A 13271-nucleotide genomic window follows, 5' to 3' on the forward strand; every position below is an offset into this window, starting at 1 on the left:
ACCATTCAATTCTATATTTGCATCGCCTACGATAGTGCTATCATCCGGACAGTCCGGGAATCGACTCACCGTCCGGGTGAACTAGTAATTTCATCCCGGGATATTCTGCGGAACCTGTTGACCTTTTTTTTTTTGTTTTATTTGCTTGTAAGATTCATTCGTATTCATATACACCTCCAATATCCAGTAGAGCTATTTTAAACAGGTCGCTGCACTAGCACGGAATTTTTCATTGCTTATTCTGTGACGAAACTGAATTTTAGTCTTTTACATTGAGATGCCTAAATAACGGGACGGCGAAAATTTCCTCCGCCCCGGGCGGCTGACACCCAAGCTACTCCGCTGCGTATGATTAAAGGAAGTTTCATATTATATGTGTGTTAAGTTATTGTCGATTCCTATGGAAATTTCATTTTAATGAACAATAATTGAAATATTGAAAAATTGAAATAATTCAGTTTTGTGTCAGGCTGGTCCCCCATAACAAAACTCTGGCTACGCCCATGATTATATCACATGGAAGGGCACAGTGCACATTGTGCATGATGATTAATGATTAATATTAAACGATGATTGAAATTAATAAATAATTATACAGATGCAAGATTTGTGTTAATGTATTTATTTTCTATTTATGTCTTTTAGAACAGCTTATTAAGGCTTGGATTCATCGGCTCGGCCAACACAAAACTGATATTTGTGCAGTAAGAAAAAACCTTAGAATAAGGCCTGAATTGCGGAGTATAATTTTATAACTTTTGATTTTCTTTCACCTCTAGATAAACAAATTTATGGTTAATTTTTTAAAACAAACATTTTTCTATGCTGTCCTAGAGTAAAATCTAAAAATGAAATATTCTTTTGAATTTATTATTATTTTAGTTTAATCATTTATTTATAAAAATTATTACTTACAGAAATGTAAATATGTATTACATATATCAGAAATTTCCTAAAGAATGCAATTTACGTTTTACCACGGCAATAAGAGGACGTTTCAATCATATTTATGATATTCAAACGGTTAGGCCAGGCAATGAGAAACGATATATTCGGGACAGACTTTTCATGCGAAATTTCTGAGATTCCTGAACTGGATGACAATTCTCTTCTGGGTCTTTTCACCACTTCTGCGTTTTGGAAAATTATTATGATTCAGAATTAGGGATGTCCCGATACCACAAAAGTATTGATACCGGAAAACTGATACTGATATCGAAATTGGAAGTTTTGCCGGCTGTCGCTATTCAGTCTGTCACGTCGCCTTCCAGTCGTTTTTACTGCCGAGAAGGTACAGTACAATCTCTCTTTTTGCGCGATGGATACGTTCTAAAGAACGCCGTGTAAAAAAAAATATTCGAGTAAAAACGCACAGTAGGCCTACATGCATCTCGTAGGAAAATGCTCGATAGGATTCACAACGTCAACGTAACGAAAAAACAAGTAATCTACAAAAGAAACGCGGGTTTTTTTTATTCTAACATCATTCATTGATCATTAACACTATTTGTGTATAAATAAAGAAAACACAAGGTATCACTGGAAAGATAAAATAGGCATACATCATTCACTGATGTACAGTACATATCAGTACTATATGCGCATCAGTGAATGCTGTATGTCTATTACTGTACTGTACTGTAGTTAAAAAATAAATTAACTCTTGATTTCAACAAAAAAGTAACTTTTTTCTAAAAAGAATACAATTTTATCGAAAAGTTAAATTTAAAAATTTTCAAATAACCTGATTTTTATCCCGTGTAAAAAAAATCTATCGCATAAAACGAGGGATAGGTTACTGTATTCATTACAATGAAGGCTGAGTAAACACCAGAGCCGCAATTAATATTATTTTGCTCGCTGCAGAGAATTGAATCCCGACTAGCTAGATCAGAAGTCAGTGTGTCAGTCAGTAGGCCTACTTCAGTTTTACACTCATAAGATGTCTCATGTATACAAAAAAGCCCCAAATCTACGGTCCTGTTAATGGGCAATGTGGATAATAATATATGTGGGATAGGGATAGATAAGAAATCATTGGTGAAAAGGTAAAACAGCCTTTACATTGGATGTTCTCTATTGTATTCAAACTTTTTCAAATGTCAGTGCAAACAAGTATTGTACGTACAAATTATAGCTCATCTTAATCATCTCCGATGGTCCAAGTGATTAACAAACAAAAGTACTGTATAATGTTTAACTACCTATTTATTTATAAATACAGTAGTAATCAAAACTCTAAGCATATATAAATTCTGGAAATGAAATTTGACGCAATAGATTTATTGATTTTTGGTCATTAATATTTTAATATAAGTTTAACTTAACCGAAAATAATGTAAAATTCCATCTCGGTTTCTGATTTGGCTGCAAAATTCTGTTTCTGACCTTATCTGTCTGTGTAAAATGTAACGATACCAGATCCGTTACCGGAGGAAAAGTATCTTTGATCTGATACCGGTATCGGTATCAGATCAAAAGTATTTTGTACAAAAAGTACTCGGTATCGAAGAAAAGTATCTGTACGGTATCATCAGTTTCGGGTAACCCCTATTCAGAATTTATTAAGTCTGTATAGAGCCAAGACTAATCTATTTTGATCAAAAAATATCAATGAAAAACCTTTGACACCACGTTCACTGAGCTACAATTTTTAAAAAAATCGTAGATTTATAAAATCCCACAGTCTGTTGTCAGCCTGTCTGTCCTTCCTTCCTTAATCTCTAGAATGGAGTTAGATGGATGAAAGAATAGACTAGATATGGAAATCTTAGGGACAGAAGGCCCGATTAACTATTGTATGCAAACCAGAAATCACATTATTTCAATTCAAAAAGTTTCCCCTGAAAGGTATTAGACAGATGACCGACACGATTCTATTGTTAAAGGAAAGTATGGTGTACAGGAGCAAGACACTACAGTACTAATTTGAGGTGGAGAGCATATATTTTTAATAAAATTTATTTTGAAATATGACTAAAAATTGCATTCCTGTATTATGACGATGTCACAATAAATCATTGCTCGTTACATTTAAATTATTTTTTATCGTAAATTATTGTACAGTTTTATTAAAAATTATTGATAAATTATGATATGTAGACTAGTACAATATCATCATAATTGATGCCAAGTGCTACGAAATTTCTGCGGTTATTACGTATTTAGACAAATGATTAAATGTCCATTAAGATATTTAAATTTCGCGATTTTCACGAACGAACGTTTTGTATGAAAGGTATAATTATACAGTAAATACTCTGATAACTTATAACTATTTGTAGAAGCGTTATCTTATATATGAGCCAGTGCTCATCATATGTGTACGTGAAATACTTTCGATATAAAAGAAATAAATGAATAAAATGAGAGGACTTGCAGTACTGCTAGAAATAAAAATTTATTTTATTATCTTCCTTTTTATTAAATGTTTAATACTTAGAGTAACGATGTCATATATATTGAGTATAGAGTTTAAAATCATCATTTATTATTGTTTTTTCCAAATTGACCTTGAATTCGAAACTTCGACTAAAATTTGGATCAAGCTAAATTGGTATCAGATTTAATTTAGCTAAGCAGAGTTTTAGAATATTGTCAGAGAAAATACATGTGTAGGTCTGCTTGCTTGTTGGTAATGTACTCTAATTACAGCTGATTAATTAATGTAGGCTAATAGCTGAGAGTTGACGTAGTATTTGCATTATGTGGTATTTGGTTGGCTGATAGTCATATTAAGATTAATTAAGTTTAGTGTATAAATTACTGTGCAGAAAGAAAATATATAAAAATAAGACGAAGACGTTGAAAATCTAAAATTGCGATCCTGTATACTGTATATCTTTTTCAAGTTTTCTAACGAAATTTTGTCTGTTTAACGAATAAGGGTGGTCATCAAGAAAAATACGAATAAATATTGAAGTTTTTGGATAAGTATATTACATTCTCAGGTATGAATAGACCTACAGTTTTCTAATTTTTGAAAGTGAATTTAGTTAAATTTCGTAGTTAATTGTATATGACAAGATAAAGTGAGACTAAACGATTTTCATTCAAAGACATAAGTAAAATTTTTTTTACATGCTTTCGATATATATACCATATATGTCCCTTTCTCAATTTTATTCTTACAGCGCTGGCTTTTAATTATTTTGAAACTAACCTTAACTGGCTTTCTTTAGCATCGTAACACAACTGACAATCAAGCATTTTTTAAAATTATTAGGTATTATTATTATTTTTGCTTCTTATCGTTTTATTATGTTATATTTAATAGTTACTAATTTGCTTTTGGAACAGTAGCAAATTAATAGTATTAAGAATATTAAATTATTAGGCTTCAATCTTTCTATACTCATACAAATTTGTCGCGACACCACGGGTTTTATGATAATCAGCTTGAAAATCACTATGCATAAGTCAAATGCTAACGTTACAAGGAATATCAGTGCTTAAAACGTAGAGGTAACAAGATGAAGTAAGCAAATTTATCTACTGTTAACGCTAGAGTATTGTATAGTGATTTTCTCAAACCTTTAAACTTTTATTGATAATACAATAGTAGCCTACACTTATCTGAATACTGGTTAAATATTAGAATATATAATTATGATATAATTTTAAAGTAATATATGAATCAAATTATGTATCTACAGATCTTAATTAAATTAATTTACTTCTTACTTAATTCAATATAAGACCTATAATATATCACTGTAAAACTATTATAAACTTCAAATTTTTATATGATTTGGAGAATAACGTATATTTTTAAGCCAATACGTGGCCTCAATAATTTTGTTTGCATTTTAATATAAATACCGAATTGCTATTTTAAAATTACTTGACAACAACAAACAACATAAACATCTGTTCCAAATTTATATTTAACTAAAACATTGCCAGTTCTTTAAGAGAGTGACTGGATATTTTAATACAGATTATGAAATTGACACAGTTTATACGCTAATTTGGTTTATTAGCGCATAAACTATGTTAAATTTATTTGTAAAGGCTAGGATAGTTGTTTTTTCTTATTTTTTTATTTTTTCAAATTCGTAATGTAGAACATTTTTCGTCCGGAACAATTTTTTCTTCTTCGTAGGATACATACGTTTTGAGATATTTTGGATGATTAATAAAAATGAGATAACCTGTATAGAATAACACAATACAGTAGACTAAAGACGAACTGAACGGGTCCACCAGTGGCCGAGTGAATAAAACCTAGGGTTTCTCATTTCCCGGTCTTTTGCTTGTCTCGGAATTTTGGAAAAAAGTGAACTGTTTCACGTGATCCGGGATATAATTAATTATTTTTTAAAATATAAAAAATATCTTGAAAAGAATGATATAATTATTTTTCATTTTTATAACTAATTTAATACGTTCTGCAATCTCCAAAGTCATAATATTAGGCTAATTATGCTCTGCAAAATATATATTAAAATTATCTTTGAATTATGTTGAAATTTTCACAAATAGAAAAAAAATGTATTAAATTTTGTTGGAAACTGCTTAAAAAATGCCTTTGAATTGAGTTGAAAATTTAAAGAAAAAATGAACTTAGATCAAACTTCTAACTCAGAAAGTAATTTTCGTTTTTTTTAAAAATAAAACATAATGCAAAATGTTATTGTAAATTTTTATAAGATTTTGAAAACCAAAGATGGTCAATACTCCGATCATTCAATCTGATTATTATTTTAATAATGAAAAGTCTCGCTACTGAGAATGCCCTTTCCAATTGAATGGATGTGGGTAGAATCGTCTTTAATACATTTAAGAGAAGACAAATGTTACGTGTTTTTTCACCCGTACCGTCGAAGATTTCTAGTTCGTTTTCGAGATTGTAGTACTTCTTTTGCTCTCTAGTATTCTTAATTTGTCTACCTAGGCTGCATTAATAGCAGTAAGCTTATAGCCCGATAATTTGCCAGTTCGTTTGACTTTAATTATCAGGTTTATGAAGAAAAACTATACTTGCAGACTTCGTACTCGTTTCTATTCTTGCCCAATTTGCACAACCTTGCATTACGCAGTTATTGAACCTACCGGGCATGGTTAAAAATTAAGACAGCGTATGCACAATTAATCCAGATATTACAGGTTTTGACAAGTAGAGAATTTTCACAGTCCTGCCACAAATAAGCTACGTATTAATTATTGACCATTTGTGACATGCCATAACGAGAAAAAATTTAAAAAACTAATAAGTAGGTTTAAAATTAATAAATACAGATGTGTTCTGACAGTTTATGAGTTAATTATACTTTCTATTTGCAAAACTTTCTGAATCTTAACACGAAATAGGAAACAAGTGAACTTTTAAGAAATTTGCGGGATTTCCCGGGTTAAAAAACAACCGGGATCCCGTTTGAGAAACCCTAGTAAAACATTGAACGCTGGTAGTGGTTTTACTCATTCTAGTAAGTTGTGGGTTCGCGTCCCGCCAAGTAAAGTTTTCCCGGTTTTCTTCGCGTTTGAAACACCTAAATAGGGCCCAGTTTCTCATAAAAAACGTCCCGGGAGACATCCTCTCTTCAGCAGATCGCCCACATGTCGCGTTGCCGTATACAAACAATCCAATCGAACGAACTGAACGGGTACAAAATATATGTTTTATATAAAATAACAAAGTAATTTTTCTGTTCGAATTATGAAGCGAGCTCCAAAATTAATTGTGTGCAAGGCCTTGACAGACGATTAATTAATTTGCAACGGCGTATTATTTATTTATATTTTACTTTCTCTGTTCACTTCACTAATATTGATAATTTAAATGTAAAAATTTTCTTTGTTCTGTTTCTTTTACTTTAAGACAAAGTTTTTTTAATTTGCTTTATTCGTTAAATCTAATTTAATAAAATAATGGGGCGCTGCTAGCAGTCGAGGGTGTTAGTGAACTTTTACGTGAGCTTCTTTGAAGTCCAAATTATGGAAAATATCGAATTTTGGATTATGGTGTTCGAGTTGTTGTTATTTCTGGGCGGAATAGAGTTAAATCCTGGTCCTGTTGATCGTACTCCGCCGCATTCACAGATTCAGGCATCGGCATCCACTGCTAAACGACATCGTTCTCCGAGTGAACCTTCATTGAAAACGGCGAGATTAGAAGATTTCTTCCCTTTAAAGTCAGACACAAGTAAGTCTATTCCTGGGGAGGTTATTTCTTATTTGGATGACCGATTTGATAAGCTTTTTTCGACGTTAAATGAGGTAGTTGCGAAGATAGATTGGTTGGCTAATTTACATAATGACCATGATCGGCGTTTGACTCAGTTAGAAGCCAAACTAGGAGAGATTTCTAAAATTAAAGATGATTTGCAACGGGAAAACAGTTTGATTTTGTATTCTTTGGACAAGGTGTCGAATGAAGCGAGAAAGAAAAATTTCTTAATTAAAGGTTTGATTGATGATGGTTCTGATTTGAATAGGAAGGTGCAGAACCTGTTTTATACATTGATAGGTGAATCAAGACCTATTCCAACGGTTAAGATAGAGAAATTTAAACGTTCAGATATGGTATTGGTGGAATTGCAGTCATTTGCAGACAAAAAATTAATTTTTGCTAATCTTGGAAAGATAAAAGCCAATGACGTATTAAAAAATATACAAATTTTTGAAGATTTATGTTGGCGCTCAAGATTGAGACGGAAAAAGCTTCTGCCTTTTTTACGTGCTTATAGATTGGAGGGCAGGCGAGTTCGATTGATGGCCGACGTTTTACAGGTTGCCTCAGAGAGATATACTTATGATTTGGCTAGAGGAGAATTATTGAAACTTGATTTTTTAGTGGAAAGCCGTGTAGTAGATTCTCCAAATGTTCTCTCTCCGATTCAGGGAAGTGTACAGTAGAATTGAAAGTTTCAGCATGGAACTCCCAGGGCGCCTTTCTGACTAATCTGAATGATAATGGTTTTGTTGAACATATTACCAGAACTGATATTTTGGGACTGACTGAGACTTGGTCTACAGTTCCTTTATGTTCGAGAGTTAAAAGTATTAACTGTAAATTTAAAGTTTTTGAGATATTGGCCACCAAAAATTTGGGGAGAGGTAGACCATCGGGTGGGTTACTTTTGGCCATAAGTGGTGACCTGGGAGAAGTTAATTTGCTTCTGTCACGGCAATACATGATGGTTGTTAAAGTGAAATTTAATCGGAGGCAAAGTAGAGGATTACGTGAAATGATAATCATATTGGTTTACCTTCATATACCTATTTTTGATCAATTAATTTCAAGACTAGAAGATTTGATCTCTGATTATACATCAGATTACGATCTTTTGTTGATGGGTGATTTTAATGCACGAATTGGTTTGACAATGGACTCTTTTTGTGGTGGGAATGTGATTTCGAATATTCGACTGTCAAACGATAAAATTTGTAACAAAAGAGGACAGTTGCTTATTGACCTGGTGAAATCTTATAACATTTACATAATAAATGGTCGTTATCCTTTCGACTCACCAGCTGACTTCACTTATATATCTGGATTGGGTGCTTCAGTAATCGATTTAGTGATTTTGAGCGAAGGTTTGGTGGCGAGACTACGTGATTTTGTTGTTTCCGATGACTACATGTCTGACCATCGTATGCTGAATTTTGGAATTTTGATTGATACTGATGAGGATAGACAACTAAGTTTGATTGATAGGACAAAACGATTAACTTGGAAGGAGGATAGATCCACCCTATATTCCGAGGCAGTTTCGGTTGGATATGCAAACGTTGTCTTAAGTGGTGGAATGGAGGATAGGTACTCTGGAATTCTGGATTTGATTAAGACATCAGCTGAACAATGTGGAATGTTTTCATACTTAGGAATGACGAAAATACCGTCTTCAGTTTGGTTCGATAGTGATTGTAGAACAGCGAAGAGACTAAAGAATAAAATGTTGAGGAGGTTTCGGATATCCCGTAGTAAAGACGATTTGATGTATTATTGTGGTTATAGGACTGCCTTTCGATCATTGTGTAGGATAAAAAAGAAGAATTATTGGTCAAATATTAGTAGGCAGCTGCAAAATACACGTTCTTCTAGACAGTTTTGGTCTATTGTTAACAGATTTAGTATGATAAAAAAACCCGATAGTCAAATTCCTCTTCAAGACTGGGAACGTTTTTTGGAGCATGACTTTTGTCATCCAATTTCTGATTCAATTCTTGAGTTTGATCATGAAAACGTTTCTCCCATTTTGGACGCTCCAATTTCATTATCGGAGTTAAAGATATCAATCTGTAAACTTAAAAGAAAATCAGCTCCTGGCATGGACGGTATAAATAATGAATTTATTATTTATTTACCTGATGAGGTGTGTTTAGAATTACTTACATTATTTAATAAGATTAAGGAGACAATGATATTTCCTGAGCATTGGAGAAATGTGATGTTGAAAATGATCTACAAGAAAGGAGATAAATCAAAGCCTCAGAATTATCGTCCAATTGCATTGCTTAACACTTTTAGAAAATTGTTTACTGGAATATTGGCAGATCGGTTGAGTCAATGGCTAATGGAATTTAATATTATTTCTCAGTTTCAAGGAGCATTTGTTCAAGGAAGAGGAACTATGTATAATGTTTTTATACTTAACGGGTTAATACAGTATGTTTTGTCAAGGAAAAGACGTAAAATTTATTCGATATTTGTGGATCTGGAGAAGGCGTTTGATAGAATTAATCTTAATATTCTGTGGCAAAAGCTATATTCAATAGGACTTTCAACTTCGTTTATTAGGCTACTTAAAAACCTATTTTGTAATACAAGGTATTATGTGAGTGACAACTTAACAACTACTAAGGGCGTTATTTCTGGTGGGGGCTTACCACAGGGAGAGCCTTTAAGTCCTTTGCTGTTTATATTATTTATTAACGATTTACCACAACTGTTCTCTACTTCAGAAATTTCGGGCTTTGCACTAGGAGATACTGTTGACTTGCATTGTCTAATGTATGCAGATGACGTAATTTTGTTGGCAGATTCAAAGACGGGTTTACAGCGAAAACTTTCTTTGCTGGTTGATTACGCAGAAAGAAATGACCTCACAGTTAATTTACAAAAAACGAAGGGAATGGTTTTTCGCAATGGAGGTAGATTATCAAAATCTGACAAGATATTTGTGAATAACACTGAAATTCGATTTGTCACATATATTAAATATTTGGGAATACATTTTTCTTCATCAGGTACATTTAATCATCATTTTAGTTTGATAGACGAAGATATTCAGAAAAAGACAGGGTACATTCTCACTGTACAGAAACGTATGAAGCTAAACTCTATGAGAGGCATGTTTAGGCTTTTTGACGCTTTTATTGGTTCCAGGCTGTCTTATCTATTTCCGGTTTGGGGTTTGGAATATCTGTCTAAAATGGAAAAAGTTCAGATGAAATATTTTAAGAGACTTTTTAAAATAGAACGTTCAATTTCAAGTTCTGCAGTTCGTCTTGAGTTGGGAAGACCACCATTGGAACTGAAATTTGTTAAGGTTATTGTTTTGTTCTGGTCAAAAATCATGGAGTTACCCTCATGTGATTTGCGTCGAATAACATATAATGTTTTGTTAACAGCAGTTAAACATGGTAAGAAAAGTTGGCCAGCTTCAGTTAAAAATATTTTTGATGGCTTGGGTTATTCCTTTTTATTTTTATCTCATTCAGCTTCTTTGTTGAGAACCCATTTAAATGCACTAATTCAAACTAAGTCAGATCAGTTGTGGAACTGGGATATGTCTTCAATATCAGCTAAACGAGTTAATCTGTGTGAATCACGCTTGGTCTGGTGTACAGCAAGTTACTTGAATTGTGAGACTAATTTTTCTACAAAAAGCCTTATTATGCAACTCAGACTAAACAGATTTCGAATTTTGTTCAAGGGTTACCGGATAAATATATCCAGTGAAGGGTGTTGTGAATTCTGTGGTGTAAAAGAAAAAGAAGATCTTCTGACTCATTTGTTTGAATCCTGTCAAGTGACATACCAACTAAAATGTTCTGTATTAGGGGAGGAGTTTAGATGTGATTATTTGAAGAATGAGGTTATGTCAAAAATGACCTTATTTAAGCTCTTCTCCTTTTTCTCTAAATCTTTGGAATTTCTTCGTTAATTTTACTATGATTTGAATGTTTATATTATTATTTAATTTGCCCCCATTGTAAGAAATTTATATTTAAATCAATAAACAATAATAATAATAATAATAATAATAATAATAAAATAATAATGATAATTTTACAGATTTATTACTCAAATATTTAAATTCGAACATTGTTCAACTCTTATTAAGCAAAACCGAATTCGGTTTTTTTTTGTTTTTACTTTTTGACATCACATTATATAATTTATTATAGAAAGAGGAAATGGAAATTGAATTTATTTTAATTTCACTTTTTATTGATTGAAAACAATTATTTGATTTTTTAAATGTTTTGTTATATTTTTTCCTCGTTTTTTCCGGGTCAATGATGAACGTGTATAACTAGTTTCTGATGTATTGTCAATTCATTTCGATTGTACAATAATTTGGTTTGATATTTATTAGATTTTTCAGAAAATGTCTAGAATACTGTATTCTAAAATATTAAATATAATCATTTATATAGAAATAGTGTTTAAGTGTTAAGTATTAAAATGGACTCTTCTGTGCTTGAGTTAAACGATATAATTGCTATATGAAGTGTAATTATAGCGTTTATTTAAAAATTTGAATTTAGAAATTTCTACATAACTCTAAACTAGTTTGACTAGGTAATGTACAAAAATATACAAACTGCAATTGGTACAATAATAATCAACGGATGGAATTATAGAATAATTTTGTTATTCTAAAATTTCATCTGTTGGTAGAATGGCAATTAATCTAAAATGCGATTTCTCTCTTCATTTAAGTATTTCTAAGATAAAGTAAAATTATATTATAAAGTTATATTAAACATAAAGTTAGAATTTTTCTGCGAGAAATTCTAATCTGGTTAGCTGCGGCGGATTCAGAAGTAGGCTAGGCCTATTCAAAGGAAAGGGCCAACTCAAAAATTAAAAATATTTGAATAATTAATAAGTACCTTTTATTAACACGCACACGACGATTATATTGCGGATGATCTGATTAACCGTATTTGCTATTGTAAATGTTTTTAAAAGAACGTTTCGAAGTTCGAACATATAAATTTTAATTTTTTGTGTCGATAAAGAGTCTTAATCCTCTGTAGCCCTTCCCTTGTATCTGCCACTGCTGATGAGCATAAAAACATTTAATAAGATGTGCTATCCGTTAAAAAACGAAAGTGGCGAAAGTTTAAGTAAAAGCACACTTGAAGATAATTTGATTTTCTCATTAAATTACATGAAATTTTGAATAGACATCTATAAAATGATTTTATTTCTAATTTTTATCTTTTTAATGGATTATTGTAAAGTAATTTAAATAGGTTCTAGCATTAACTCGGAACAAGGTAAAATAAACACACGATAATATATTTGATAATATGTCGATAAAATTTATAACTATTTGATTTAGAAAACTATTTTTCAGATTGTGTTTGGAAAGATTGGTCGTAGGCTAGTTAATTAATATTGATGACTTCTGTTGTTGAGCTTAAATGTCGTTTAAGTGTGATACGCTTAACATTCCAAGTTCCTGCTTACTCGTAGTTTGTACGGAAGCTCATGGAGATCAGCTTTTCTCCGAGTTAACGTTCAGTTATTCGTAATTGTTTCAGTGTAAATCTTTTTCAGAGAAGAAGGGTAAGGATTATTATCTCCGTATGGACAATAGTAGAAAAGAAATATTAGGAATTATATTTTCATGATTAAAGACATGAATTAAAATTTAAAATAATCTAATAGGAATTTAAATAGTGATAATAATAATAATAAGTATGGAATATCTTTTTTTCAGATGCTGATTTTATGAGAAATTTTATTGTAGAAAAAGTTCTTCAGTAAATGATAAAAAGTTTTTGGAGAGATTTTTTCTTCTTTTTAAGGTGGAAAACAATTTCACATACAATTGAAATTCCATCTCCTCCATTATACTAATCTATTAATAAATACAGTAGAGCGTCGATTATCCGAAACGTCAATTATCCGAAAGAATTCCAGTCGGCGATTGGGAATTTAAATTTTCGCCAGTGCTGTGGCGCTGTAATCTTTGGCTATGTCTTGGGCTACTCAAATATTTTACGTTTTTGATACTAAATTAACTTCTGAAGTATAATTTTTTATTGTTTTTATATTTTTCAATATATTTATTTTGTTTGTACAAAAT

General features: G+C 31.5%; 1 protein-coding gene across 1 annotated transcript; it reads left to right on the top strand.

The window, feature by feature from the left end:
• Positions 1-6960: 6960 nt before the first annotated feature.
• LOC111613902 lies at positions 6961-7857 on the top strand. Its single transcript, XM_023355254.1, has one exon. The coding sequence runs from the start codon at positions 6961-6963 to the stop codon at positions 7855-7857; it is 897 nt and encodes a 298-aa protein (XP_023211022.1).
• The last annotated feature ends 5414 nt before the right edge of the window (positions 7858-13271 follow it).

Source organism: Centruroides sculpturatus, unplaced genomic scaffold (assembly GCF_000671375.1).
Source record: "Centruroides sculpturatus isolate CEXI.00-Female unplaced genomic scaffold, Cexi_2.0 scaffold961, whole genome shotgun sequence".
Lineage (NCBI taxonomy): Eukaryota > Metazoa > Arthropoda > Arachnida > Scorpiones > Buthidae > Centruroides > Centruroides sculpturatus.